Source organism: Podarcis filfolensis, assembly GCF_964270895.1.
Source record: "Podarcis filfolensis genome assembly, chromosome: 5".
Lineage (NCBI taxonomy): Eukaryota > Metazoa > Chordata > Lepidosauria > Squamata > Lacertidae > Podarcis > Podarcis filfolensis.
Window position 1 is genome coordinate 58,538,258 of NC_139608.1, and position 14,750 is coordinate 58,553,007.

Sequence of the window (14,750 nt, forward strand, 5' to 3'; positions counted from 1 at the left end):
CAGGGAAGTCAGGTGGAAATGCAAATCACATTAAAGGGCATTAAATGTATGTAGAATAAGCATAGTGAGCATGCAGAACAGCAGTCATTAATGATAATAAAAATGTCTTTGGTTATTTAATTGATACCTGTAGTGGAGCAGGAACATGATTCAAGCCAGAGGCAACAGAACTGAATTTCATGACAGGTTGTAATTCAGTAGTTGCACTTTTCACTGTTTTGTGGTTCAAGAATGCTCACTTTACAAAACTGATTCATTAAAGAACAATGGGAGAATAGGCTTCATTTTCTTGCTAATAAATGATAATAATAATAATAATAATAATAATAATAATAATAATAATAATTTTGTTATTTATACCCTGCCCATCTGGCTGGGTTTCCCCAGCTACTCTGGGCGGCTCCCAACAGAGGACTAAAAACAATAAAACTTCAAACATTAAAAACTTCCCTAATCAGGGATTGTGTAGATTCTCTTTCCACTAGAATTTCACTATGTCTGAAAAAGTCAATAAACAAGAGGGCATAGTGGTCTCCCAAATTCCTATTTATTTCAGTGGAACATACCTCCATGAAACAGTGCATAAGTAAAGCCTTCAGTAATATGCAGTCAAACAGACAAGTGAAATTGCCTGCGGTAAGACAGGAAAGAGAAAAGTATGAACCAGATTGTGGGAGAGGGTTAACCTTAATTTTCTTAAATAATGATCTTTTTTAAAAAAGGCAAATGTAATTAAAAAAACAATGCTATCTTTTAAAACGAACATGCAATTTATTTTTTAAAAAAGTTTTCCATAAACACTGATTTACAAAATACAAAGATTTCAAAGGTGAAATAAAAAATAAAAATCTGCATTAAAAGTGGTAAGAACCTATATATTATTTTACATATATGAAAGTAGGAGAACGAGGCTTTCTATACAAAAGGATGAATAACATATACACATGTACAAAACTGATTATAAAAAAGTGATAATGTTGAAATTTCTCAAAGCAACGCTTTTGTGGTTATAACACTTCCTCCCTATTTAATTTTGGGATATATAGGTATGTGTATATGTGTTTGTGTGTGTGTGTGTGTGTGTGTGTGTGTGTATAACTATTTACTCGTTTGTAGAAACCTTTGATCTAAGGTTACATTTTCAGTTCACAGTGGCCTGTGTAAATATTCTATAATCTATTAGGAAAGGGGTGTACGGGACGTTATGGGAGGGGTAGTACTTCTGGTGGGCGACACTTCCTGCTCCTTCTAGGGTGGTAGACTGTTCACTTTTGGTCCTCACCCTGCACTCAGCTCTCATCTGTGGCTCCTAGAAATGGTCAGAATGTGACAGCGGCCACACACCAGAATGGCTTTGACTGGCCATTCAACTAGAGGAGGCCAGACACACCTGGTTCTATGTACTAGGAGGCTTGTGCTATTGCTCATAGGAGTGGTTGCTTTGCAAACAGCTAAAACCTATGCATGTCGTTTCATAAGTAACCCTTACTGTGTTCAACTAAGGCAGTCTTAAAGAATACTCGAGCCACATATTTTGAAGCTGTCTTACTGACTGTGTTGGGACTAGTCTGGGTAAACAGAGTATCACACTTCTGGAATTCATAGGACAGAATATGTCTAGTATTGCTTCTATGAGTAACCACCCACTGGCCTATTGTATTTCCTATGTGCTTTACATGAATGAACATCGTAATTTCATTGCAAGAAATACTAAGATGGTAGCAATCTAAGGCTGTTGAAAAGTGAGGATGTATGGACTCAATTTTCAAGAAGTATCATTGACTAGGTTCAATTGGTTGCTACCAAGTAGCTCAACTATAACCTAAGGAATCACAAGATTGATTTTAAGCCTTTTCAGGCAAGGTCTTCCCCAGATCTAAGATAAACTGTATGGATGTAATAATAATAATTATGAATGTAGTGGAGTGTAGAAAAAGTCTGGAATCTCAAACCAGTCCCTATGTATTTTGTTACGGAGTATCACTGCATCAATGTCCTTTGATCTTCTATAAATCCCATAATATGGCCAAAGTGTCCCTGAAATTGAAAAAAAAAAAAAGCAAATCAGGGGTTACTATACAGATCAGCATTTGCACTATATAGAAAAGGAGAAGCCAACATTGTGCCTTACAGAAGCTGAGGACTACAACTCCCATTAGCCTCAGCTGCATAGCCATTGGTCAGAGATGATGAGATTTGTAGTCCACAACATCTGGAAGCTATCCCTGATGTAGAGAATAAGGAGTAAGCAAAACCCTGCAAAAATATTAGCAGCCTTGACAAGCATGGGAAGTGTTAGCTTTGATGTCCAAGTAAGACGCTGACTTTGTATTCTATGGCTGGATCTGTAGGGAGCTTCTGAGTGTGGCTGGATATGCTCATCCAATACAGCTGGCCTCCATAAGCCAAATGCTTTCTAAACTGAGCCTACACTACTTTCTTCCTGTTTGCATAAGAACAAAATAATTGCCTTGCTCGCTTAGACCAAGTCCCAGAGAGTCCAGCATTCTGTCTCCAGAGGGGTTGGCCAGATGTCTCCAGAAAGCTCATAAACCAGGCGCAGAAGCAATAGCCAACCCATACAGTTCAGCTGCTGCTGGGGACAATCAGAAATAAATCGAATCACCAAAGGCAATGTTTTAGCTATTGTGACTAATAGCCATTGATTATGCGCCATGAATTTGTCTAATCCTTCCTTCAGACCATCTAAGCTAATAGACATCACTTTATCATGTGGCAATTTTATAAGTTCATGAATGGCAAAACAAAAGGGGGGGAAAATGTCCATACATCCTAAGATGAGAGATGTCAGCACAGGATTCTTAAGTGGCTCCTACTTTTCAGGGAACTTTTCCCATGGGGTAGATGCATGAATACCTGTTTCAGACATTGCACAGAACCACAGAAACAGGAAACAAGAGCTTACTCATGCGCCATTTTTCCTCTGCTTGTCAAATATCTAAAATTGCCTACAGACAACATTCACCGCACTTTCCCTGGCTTTTGCAATACTTGAACATGATGGGAGGACCTTTGACTCCAGTGGCCTAGCCACATGTCATACAAGAAGCTAGTTGCAAAAAGGGTGGGAAGAAATCTTAGCGTTTGTACTGAAACACGGTCATTTAGCTGTTACGGTAGGACCTCCAAGAACCCTGAGCTACCCAATGAGGTTATACTAAGCAAAAGTATAAGTTAAGGCCAAGTTATGCATGATTAGGGAAAATGGCAGGCTTTGGTGTCTTTTGTGTGTATGCATGCTGCAGGTCAGCATAGTTCGACCTAGGATTCCATATCATGAAAAAGCATGTTTCATACATTACAGGAAATGCCACGAGAAGATCTATCTCTATCTATCTATCATCTATCTATCTATCTATCTATCTATCTATCTATCTATATCTATCATCTATCTATCTAATCTATCATCTATCTATCTATCATCTCGGTTAGAATGGAAAAAACCAGGTAAACAAAGTCCTTGGATTAGCTTTAAATCAAAACATGGCTATTAAAATGGTTTGTAATCCAAAACAAGTGCCTATATCCTGACCCTCCACAAAGCAGGAGAAAACAAATTAGTTTGGTGTTGGCCAGTGTCATTGTGAATGATCCGGCTCCCTGTGTCCTTTCCTTCAGGAGAGGGGACTTCCCACCAGAAAAAAACCCTAAGCACATCAGTTTCCATGGGGGAGAAGACCCACCCAGAGGGCTTTTGTGGAATGCCTGCAAAAAGGTCAACCCTTTTTTTGAGCTGTGGACATGGATGCTACTGCACCCCTAAAGCCAACTGATTTCGTTAAATTCCACCAACAAAGGACTCCCATCTGCAAAAGCCTTCCATTCCCTTCAGTAAATAGGATAAGGCTTCACTGGCAAAGAATTGCATGCACAGAGCTGCTGCCTAAACTGAACTGAGTGAGGAAGTCTGCAAGCCCATTACAAAGCACTTGGGGGTCTGGAATGGAGTTGTATTGTCATTGTTGGGGCAGAAATAACTTTGCATAATTAAAAAAAGACCCAACAACCTTCTGAGACTGAACTAAACTGCTTGGAAATGTTTAAAAGAAGTGTGCCATATGTCTATCTATAGCTTCTCACCCCCCCCCAATTTTGTGGAATTGTACTTCTAAAACTCTGTCCATAAATATTAAAATGTCTCTTAATTGGACATACTCCTGGAATACAATAATCTACACCTTTTTAACTTGAACTGAGATTCATTTACGTGACTAAACTCTGCTTTCTAGAATGCATTTGAAAAATGAGCCTGAAGTCCCTATATTTTCCAATCTGATGCAGGAAACGTATTAGTTTTGCACTCTGCTAGCATATGGAGAAAAAGCTAAATCAATCTGCCTCTTTTATTTACATGCTTTATCCCGGAGAAATGTAATTGCAGGGTTTTTTTTTATTAACTTTATGTTTTATGGCTCTAATATTTAAGAACAAGCCTATCTTTTATGTCATAGTAAGAAGGTTAATATACTTACAGGTTCTCCAGCAATACATCTTGGGCAAGGCTGGGCTGTAGTTCTGGTTTCATTATCCGGAAATATCTGATTAACAAGCACACATACACAAAATTCTGAAAAAAGCAGCCACTGGTTGACATTTTTATTATGAAATATATTAACATCTTCTGCTAAAAGCATGGATTTGGGTTACATAAAACATACCACGGAATTTGGCTTTTCTTTCATAATCTGAGGACTAAAAAAATCAGCGGGATCTTTCTGCTTCAAATCCTGCTCCATATCCCAGTAATCCATAACACACTTGCTTTGTGGGTGGCAAGCGCTGATCACTTGTGGAATAGTCTCTGAACTTCTACATGCTCGTTTCTAGAAGGGGGAGGAAAAGAAAAAGAAATTAAGTGCAAAGTTTCCACCACATCCCACTCCTCTGCTTTGCACACAGAAGGTCCCTGACACCTCTGCATAGGGCTGGGAGAGACCCTTGCTTCAAACTCTGGAGAGTACTGCTGTCAGTCAGTGCAGACAGTACAGAGTTAGACATTATACCAATAGTCTGACATGGTATAAAGCAGCTTTCTTCATTCCTATTACACACACACACACACACACACACACGTGCCTTAGAATTCAAACAGCAATATGATAAAATAGAATAAAATAAAAATCAAGGTGAGTATTTAATCGACAGTCACAGTGTGGACCACCCGGACAAAGCTCATGCATTACTGGTGGAAACCCTATACTAGAGGGATTTCCTAGGTGTGCTGAAGAATATCAGTTTATAACATTTTTTAAAAAGACCTATCTATCTATCTATCTATCTATCTATCTATCTATCTATCTATCCATCCATCCATCCTAGTTGGTTAGAGCAGGCATGGCCAAACTTGGCCCTCCAGCTTTTTTGGGACTACAATTCCCATCATCCCTGACCACTGGTCCTGTTAGCTAGGGATGAGGATGACGGGAGTTGTAGTCCCAAAACAGCTGGAGGGCTGAGTTTGCCTATGCCTGGGTTCGAGCATGGTGCTTATAACACCAGGGTTGCAGGTTCTATCTCTGTGTGGGATGGCTGCATATTCCTGCATTGCAGGTGGTTGGACTGGATGATTCTTAGGGTCCAACTCTACAACCCTATGATTCTATAGTGAAAGACCTGTGCTCAGTGTGTTTCAGGACCCGTGGGATGTATAGGGCAGTGGAGCCACAGGATGCTGAATGTGTCAGTGGTTGTGGTCCAAGAAATAGAAAGGGGGAAGAAGACCTGCGTGCATTCCAAACATCCTATATGTACTATCCTTAGCAGGTGGGTATGATTTTCAACTACCCCCAGACCTGACCCCTTTTAATGTTTTTAGAGCAAAGGTTTCTGGAGGGTGGGAGAGTTTTTAACAGCTGTCCTTTCCTTTGAACCTCTGAATCTTCAGATGAGTAGAGCCCTGAACTCAGCACTTCTATTAGGGAGTGAAAATCCACTACAATATGCTCACTTGCAGAAAGCAAATTTAAAGTGGATCAATGCAAGAAGAATTTCCAAGCAGAAAGGCTGAAACAGGAGCACTGTTGAGAAAGAAACAAGATTTAGCTAAAGGAAGTGAATCAGAAACAAAATATGCATTATGCTATGAATGTGCAAAATGCCTTCCACCGGGAAAACATCCACCTCTTTTGTTACTGCAGAATTTGTCCTTTATTAAAATCTATGGCATGCAAGTACAAGTGGCATTAACTAGAGATAGGAAGGACAAAGGATAAAAGGAAAAAGTGAATTGGTGCTGTGCATTAGATGAAATTTTGCTTATCAAACATGAAACCAGACTATTGCTTTGGGTTGGGAGGTACTTAGTATCAGGGACAGAAATTTAGCATACAGAGTAGTTGTCTAAGAATCTTATACCAACGCAGGCAGAACCTACAGAGGTTTCTACAGAGAATTCCAAATTATTCTGAAATTCAATGCCATTGGAAAACATCTCGTGGAATTACAACAACAGACCAGCGTAGAATTCTGATGGCGGATGCTGCATTAATAACACAGTACCTAGCACGTCCATGGCAAAGCCCTACAGGGTCATATAGCTTTGGAGACCACCTCAGGTTATTGAATTTCATCAGAATGGTGCATAAGTGCATCAGACCTGTTCTAACAGGGCTAAAAAGTCTAAATAAGTCAAGAATATAGCTGATAAGGGCTTGGAACAAGATAATTGCAACAGTGTCCCACTTTTTAAAAAGTACTGTAAAGTGTAAATCCAAGGATATACACACATTTTCTTCTTTGGAAACCCGAATAGGCAGAGCATTTTTATTTTATCATATGCAAACAAACAGAGGCAGGTATACAATGTCTGAAAAGTTCTATACGGATTAATCCATATCTTCACTTGGTCACAAATGTCCGATAGGCAAGTACAAAAAGCCCCTGGCGAATTCTGAACACTGCTCCCAAGTACTTTGGGCTCACCCACTGGGATATGCAGCAGCTTAGTGTTTTCTCAAGGGTCTATCAAGTGTTTAGTGGCACTTGTCTGGAAGCAGTAACCATTGTTTCAACAATGGTTGAAATTGTGACCTATTAAACATAGCTTTATACTTTTAGGTAGGAATATGCCCTTTTCTTTAATTGCATTGTGAATTCTGGTGTATACAAAATAGCTTAGAAGTACAGTAGTGTGTTTGTTTGTGTGTGTGTGTGTGTGTGTGTGTGTGTAACAAAAAGAGAGGTATGGAACAGTCAGAATCCAGCCTTCAACTGTTTGCCTTCAAGAAAATTGGTTTTATGTGTTTCTTGTTTCTGAACTATATTTATTGTAAAGCCTGACAAGAGCTGGTTACTATTTGTGCACAGCGACAAATAGAAATGAGATTACATTACTTTTCCATGTACAGATTGTGTTGAGACATTGCTTGAAAACAGGAGTTCACAGAATGTATTTTCTACTTCTCCTCCTCATATATGGTGTTTCCCTGATGCACAAGGTCTTTAGGTAACTAGTTGGGGTTTTGCTTTCACTTGCACAAACATGAGCAACCCACAGAACCTCTACAAGTAGGCCCTGTTTAGGTTCCCTACAGCTAGTACCTTGCCAGAACTATAAAGAATGAGAAAAAGACAATCTGTTCCAACACCCTCTTTGAAAAGGCACAAATGCAGTCAAGCAAAGCAGTTACAGCTCCCATCACTGAAAACTGTAAGATTCTAGGAACGTCCTCAGAAAGCACATTTAGAGGGCAATCGGCGACACACTCCGGGTGAATCAAGCAAACTGGCTTTACATGACAGCACACAACCTAAGTGAATCTTAACCAGCCTGTGTAAGTTAGAAGTGGCAAACACTCTACAGAACAAATGTGAAAGTCTAAACTAGCATTAACATAGAAGTTTCTTGCATGACCTTTGTGTTTACATGTAGTACTGTAGATAAAAGTATCAAGCATTTATTGCACTCATTAGCATACTGGCAAACCTGAATGAACACACAGCCAGATGATTCAGACATTTATCTTACAGGCCAGGAAATTGTCTGACTGACCACCCCTGTACAACACATGTAGAATATACTTTAGGGTATAATTTGCACTGAATATATCTGATGTGCATCATGGAAATTGGTTGTAGAGATGTTGGTTATTTGCTCATTAACCTTTATTACCTTTATTGGGGGCAACCCACTCAGATGGGTGGGGTATAAATTATTATTATTACAAAACTGATGGTTGCCTTTTAGCTCTAGGCAGTTTCCAAGGGGGTGGGGTGGGGATTACCTGACCTGGGTATGTTACTGAAGCTTGTCTGTGTGTCTACAAATTTGATAGTTTTAACAAGGTATTGTTTATTTGGTATTGTTTCTCAATCATCTCCTGTTTCTCTTGACCTAGGAATCTGGATTCAGTAACAGATTGCTGACAGCATCATAGTAATGCCCCCTTGTTTTAAATGCCAGACAGTGCTTTATATTGCTGCACACTAAGGGTGCATACTAAGACCAAACACTCATCTAATGGTGGTTTGTAATTCATTCATTCATTCAGCTGTCCGTCCTATTGTGGATGCTTTCACGAACCCCATCATCTTTGTCCCCAGCCTGATTTTTTTTGGTTTGGCTACTTCTGCATGGAATATACAGCTTGACTCAAGGGATAGGCTAGGCTAGGTAGCCTGCACTCGGCACTCTGGAACGGCTGCATTACCATATGGCTGGAAGCACTTTCTTTGCTAAGTATATCAGTGGGATAAAAATTAAAGGAGACACCAATTACCAACTCTGATCTCAAAAGCTGCAGATAAGACCAATCACCCCTTAAGGGTGATATTAAAACTCACTCTACTGAATATAAAGCATTAAAGAAGATGGCCTTTAGACAGACACTGAAAATGAGGGTGGCATTAGCCTGCATTATTCCGATCAGCATAGCCAACAAATCCAATCCTCCGAAGAAATGCTATTAGTGTCACCAAAAAAGAAAAAGGGGGGGGGGGGGGCTTTGTGCAAAGTCCCTGAAGGAAAAGAAGCAACTAATGTCATTAATGCGTTAACAGCCTCTGGTCACTTAACAGAGTGGTTTTAATAGGCTCTAGAGGGGAAACACGTCCAGCCCTTTTCAGCCAAAGGGAAGGTTAGAGCTGTGTGTGGGTTTTGAAGATAGTGGGTTGGAATCCTTGGGGATTTGCCTGCCTTGTTGTATATTTGCAAATGTCCTTTTAATAAAGCAAATGATGGCTAACTACAATTAAGTACCAAAGGTGGCTCTTTTAACAAGCACATGCCATTGCACTGATAGGTTTAATTACACTATAAAGCTCACCGGAAAACACTTCAGGAAAAAGATATAGGGGCATCAAGCTTTGCAAAATTAGTGTATAACAAATCACTGGTGATTTCAGCTTCCTGTCATGAGTATGCTGCTGCATTTAAATTCCGAGTCTCTTTAAGAAACTGGATTTTTGCTCACTAAGAAATTTTAAAAGCTCTTTGTGTTAAGAACTTTCCCTTGAACTATTTCCACACAGAAAAAAAAAACCTTGTCTGTAAAATATTTGAAGGACCAGGCTCAGTCATGTTTAACTATTAACACTAGAGGGCAAAACAAAATCTTAGTATTTGGTAAAGTAACCCTCAGAAGCGGGAAACAAATTAATATTTTAAAATACAAAGTGCAGGTGTTAGAAATTTCTTTGCTTACAAAGCACACTGAAGTCACCTGCAGTATGGTTTCTGGGGATGTTATTTAGTTTAGTCCCAATGTATTTATTTATATTTTTTACGTTTGTGAAGAAGTAGGTTGGTATAGAGCAGGGGAGGGGAATTTGTTGCTGGGCTGATGTTGCTGAAATGCACCTTGGACTCTCAGCCATTCTGGTTTGGGCTAATGGCAGGTTTAGTCCAACAGCATCTGAAGGGCCACAGGTTCCCCATCCATGGGATGCAAATCACTTAAGGGAACCACATTGCCTACTCCTGTCATAGTTGAGTATTTCAAATTCCCAGGTACCAGTAGGTAAGGTGCTCAGGCAACTGGTTATTATTATTTTTTTCAAGCTCCAAGCAACGCTTTCTCTTCAGTGCACACGACATCCACCTTTTCCTCCTTTGGAAGTGACAATGTGTTATGTCAGATGCATCTACAACTTATAACTGGGTAATGGTTTCTGACATTTATGTATCGCGAAGTGGCTACATATTTCTCCATTCTCACGTCCCTGACAGCTCATGAAATTTCCTTGTCAGAATCTGCTACTTCCTTGCAAGGGTGGAAAGGTCTGATGAATGAGGAGACCCTCTAGGAAGGTGACGTAGGAGAATCACTTGAAGGTTTGAAGAGGCAGTAAAAGTATCTGACAGGGATAGGCCTAAGAACACCAGAAGTGATGCATGAAGCAAAAGGTTTCTGACCCAGAGTATCTTTGTTCAGGCCTTTGGTTTTATGGTTTGGTCTTTTAAAAGGATAACACTGAGTTCATGTAAGCCAAAAGAAGAAGAAACCCCAGGAAGTTGGTTGTAACTGCTAGTAGTCACCTACCAGTTTTTTAACCACCCTGTCTCCAAGTGCAGATTTGGAAGGCAGAGATGATGATGATGATGATAATAATAATAATTTATACCACACCCATCTGGATGGGTTTCCCCAGCCACTCTGGGCGGCTTCCAACAGAATATTAAAATACAATAGTCTATTAAACATTAAAAGCTTCCCGAAACAGGGCTGCCTTCAGATGTCTTCTAAAAGTCTGGTAGTTGTTGTTCTCTTTGACATCTGGTGGGAGGGCATTCCACAGGGCGGGTGCCACTACTGAGAAGGCCCTCTGCCTGGTTCCCTGTAATTTGGCTTCTCGCAGCGAGGGAACCGCCAGAAGGCCCTCGGCACTGGACCTCAGAGAGAAGGCAGAGAATGAGAGAGCAAGATGGTTTCCAGAGGGATAGCCATGTTAGTCTGTTTCAGAAAAGAAACCAAACCAAATCAAAGAGGCTAATAGCGCTTTAGTGCATGGGACCATTTTAATACCTTGCTTGTCCACAAGACCTTTCAGAACAGAAAGGGCTCAGGGTTGCCGATGTGCACTTACCCCATGCTGCCAGGCAATATCCTTGGCAGTGGAGAGCAAAGCACAGGTACAAACATGGGCAAGCTATGGCGGGAAATTTGGGTAGTTAAATCTGCTTGGCTCCTTTCAGCCCAGCAAAAACACCTGTCAGTCCCAAGTCCAACTTAAGAAACAAGTCTTTCCTTCAGCTCTGAGCCTAGCTCAGGGCAAAAAGGTGGCTTAGCATGCTCACCTGCTACCTAAGCCAGCTCCAGGCTTTTGGGGCCATAGACTAAGGTGCCTTTAGCTGCCCTTTAACTCCTTTCCAAAGTGCCAGGGTCTCCTTCCTTTCCCTCTCCCACTGAGCCTAAATCTGCCCAGCTGCCCAGGATGAGGACACAAGAAGCTGCTTCTCCATCTCTTCACTCTTGTCACTGCTTCGATGTTCAGAGGGGGCAGGAGAACAGGCAGGAGGCTGCGGGGGTTAACAGTTGGTTGCCTGCATGAATACTGGCCTCTGCAGGTACCCAGTGGTGTCCACTCACAGCTCTGGCCTTTGGGGCTGAAGGGTACAGAAAGTAAGATCCCCACTAACTTCAGCTTCAAATACAATATGGGAAATGGGCCAAGGCAGGAATTCTCAGATCTTCTGCTCTGAGGCCTCTCTTGAGACACCTGAAAATTACTGAGGCCCACCAGTCACAAAACAGTTGCAGATGGAGCTGGAGTTAGGCGTAATTATCTGGCAAGTACTGACATAATTTTTCTACTGTTATCTAACCCACTTTTGGAAATGGGAAACTTAAAAGGAGAGCGAGAGAGAGAGCGCGCGCCAAGACATTTTCGTTCGGGAAATACTGTACACAAATGCTACAGATTTGGAGGTTGTGAAAAAGTTGCAAAGTATTCCTACTCATTAGAGCTCCGCCGGTTCTTTCAGACAATACTAACTCGCCTGGACCTTGTAGCGAGCGAGCGTGCGCGCGCGCGCCTTGAAATGCAAGGCTGGCACATTAACTTGCGAAGTCCTGTAAGGGCTTAAGCCCTTTTGCTTGCTTAGAATACAACAAGCAGCCTTGCTCTTTTCGTGAAGTTTGCTTTCTCTCCACTCCGCCCTGCCCGGTTTTCCTACCCTCTTCTTTAGCTCTTGCTTTGAGAGGCTCGCAATGAAAATATGCGCGCGCTCTGCCTTTATCACTTTCGCTTTCCAACTTGTCTTGGAAAGCCGGCCGCAAAACCTGCATTCAGGAGAGGGGCTGCGGAGGCGGAGGAGAACGGCACGGGGGGGGGGGGGGCTCGTTGCTTTAGCGGATGTTACAGCGCATGCTCAAGCCTACACGTATCAGGCCGGGCAGCAGCAGCGGCTCTTGTTGCGCGCAGCCTGCTAGCGCTGAGCGGGGGACTTACGCGCTCCGGCTCGTTCATGCTCAGCTCCGCGGGCCTCGCTCTCCGCCGATCCGCCACCAGGTTCATGGCCACTTGACAGCCCGTTTCTCTCACTGCGCGCTCGGTCCCTCCGCGCCGCTTCTCGTGGGGCTGCGCGCCTGGCGCTCCACCCCTTTCCTTTTCGTAGCCAATCCTCCTAATCTGGCCGGCGAAGGATAGAGCGGCCTCCGCGCGTGTCTTTCTCCTTGCAAGGCCCGGCTGATAGAGCCCAGAGCTGTTTGGTGCAAGTTTACGATGGCCAGATGTAACGATGCCAGGAAGTAATGCAGTGATCGATCCGTGAGAAAAATACAAGCAGGGCTCAGGGCTTCTGCAGCGAATCGGGTTATTATTATTCCCCTCCCCCGCAAGATTTTTTAAACGACCTTTTTTAGTTACTGAAAAAACATCTAACCCCTCCTTTCAAATTCAATGAGGCGAGGTAGTCGGAGCACACTGTACTTTGAAAGGATGCTTCGGCAGAAACTTCCTAGTCGTTCTGGTAATCACTCGCAAATTAACCTGCTGTCAAAGACTTTGAGTCTATAGCAGCAGAAATGGTTTGTTTCTGCATTGAAATAACCACCTCTCTTGGAAAGTTTTATTAATTTTATAAACTATTTCAGCACAACCCATATCCGTTTTACAAAGGTAGATGGGGACTTCTTGGCACAACAAGATTCCCTGAAGGAGATGAGCTTTGTCATGTGTGGTCCAAAGCGGTTTATTTCTTACCATTGTAAGCACGGAGTGCATTCAACCAGTTTGTGTTTTCCTTCTAATGAATCAACCTCTGAGATAGAATGATGAGGAGCATAAGCTCTTGGGTCATGTGGGAAAGAGTGTTATATGTGCTAATATTAGTCTTAAATTACCCTGCCCTGTCATAGTAACCCAGACGGATAAGTGCAAGTAGATAAATAGGTACCTCTCTGGCGGGAAGGTAAACGGCGTTTCCGTGCACTGCTCTGGTTCGCCAGAAGCAGCTTAGTCATGCTGGCCACATGACCCGGAAGCTGTACGCCGGCTCTCTCGGCCAATAAAGTGAGATGAGCGCCGCAACCCCAGAGTCGGTCACGACTGGACCTAATGGTCAGGGGTCCCTTTACCTTTACCTTACCCTGCCCTGTCATAGTAACCCAGATGGATAATAATTATTAAAAGAATATTCCTTTATCCAGATGATGGTGATGATAATTTGTTAAGATTGTATACCAATCTAATGCCAGCTTAGAACTGAAAATACCAGGAGTTCTAGGCAAGACATATAGGCCTATGATGGAGAGGTAGGTCTTCATACCATCTTTGATGTCTGCATTCTCTTAGAGAACATTCTGCCCAACAACTAGTAGTACAGTGGTACCTTGGGTTACAGACGCTTCAAGTTACAGACTCCGCTAACCCAGAAATAATATCATGGGTTAAGAACTTTGCTTCAGGATGAGAACAGAAATCGCGCGGTGGTGGTGCGACAGCAGCAGGAGGCCCCATTAGCTAAAGTGGTACCTCAGGTTAAGAACAGTTTCAGGTTAAGAACGGACCTCCAGAACGAATTAAGTTCTTAACCTGAGGTACCACTGTAGTTGGTTTCCATTGACTTTTCTACTTGGCGCCCCAACCAAAATTAATCTTCAGCTTTGTTAATATACCATAAAAACAGTCTAGATTTTCTTTATTCTTGTTTTATACCTACCAAGGAACCTGTGTGTTTTGCCTAAGTTTGGAGACAGGTATGGGTAACTAGATTTTACATTTTCAAAAAGGTGGTTCAATCATTGCTTCTTCTTTGCCATAGACCTAGGTGCACCCCCAAACCAGCATAACAGGTAGGAGAGTCTCATTTGAATGTCTGCTATCTTGTAGCATATCCCATCTTTAGACTGTCTAAATGAAGACTCCATAGCTTCAGCATTAGCCAGTTCCTCCCGCTCTTGCCTTGTTTACCAAAGCCTGATGAAGGATTCCAAAAAACTTGGAAAAATTGCACGGTATTTTGTGACACATTTGTTGGCCTGAAATATTGCCCTATGTGGCTTTTGGAATTCATTTGTTTTATATATTTATTCAGGAACCTGTTAAGAACCTTCAAATGTAGAATGGTTATCTAGTCTTTGTTGTCCTCTAGCATGGGTGGTGTTACTGACTCTGTGACATCCTCTACGGCCCAAGTGTCTAGTAGAGACCATGTAGCCAGACACAACCTCAGCTGTATGGCTGGCCAAATCCTCATACATTTCGGTGTTTCTGGAGTCCAGCAGTTAATCCACTGCAGACTGTGGTTCACTACTAGATGAAGTTTAAAATCACAGCTGTTTGGGAATAAA

General features: G+C 42.0%; 1 protein-coding gene across 3 annotated transcripts in view; it reads right to left on the reverse strand.

Annotated features, from left to right (window-relative positions):
* Nucleotides 1-751: 751 nt before the first annotated feature.
* LOC310763985 (uncharacterized protein C10orf143 homolog) overlaps nucleotides 752-14,750 on the reverse strand; it is a 118,186-nt gene continuing 104,187 nt past the window's right edge. The window contains exons 1-4 of one of the 3 annotated variants that reach the window (XM_083617099.1): nucleotides 12,409-12,577; nucleotides 4,680-4,844; nucleotides 4,494-4,559; nucleotides 752-2,037 (exon numbers count right to left, since the gene is read on the reverse strand). In XM_083617099.1, the coding sequence (XP_083473225.1) occupies nucleotides 1,981-2,037; nucleotides 4,494-4,559; nucleotides 4,680-4,844; nucleotides 12,409-12,474 (354 nt within the window). In that variant the 5' untranslated portion in view covers nucleotides 12,475-12,577 and the 3' untranslated portion in view covers nucleotides 752-1,980. Of the gene's footprint in view, nucleotides 2,038-2,066; nucleotides 2,594-4,493; nucleotides 4,560-4,679; nucleotides 4,845-12,408; nucleotides 12,793-14,750 lie in introns of those variants that run through there. The other 2 variants (XM_083617098.1, XM_083617097.1) reach the window with 2 other exon arrangements.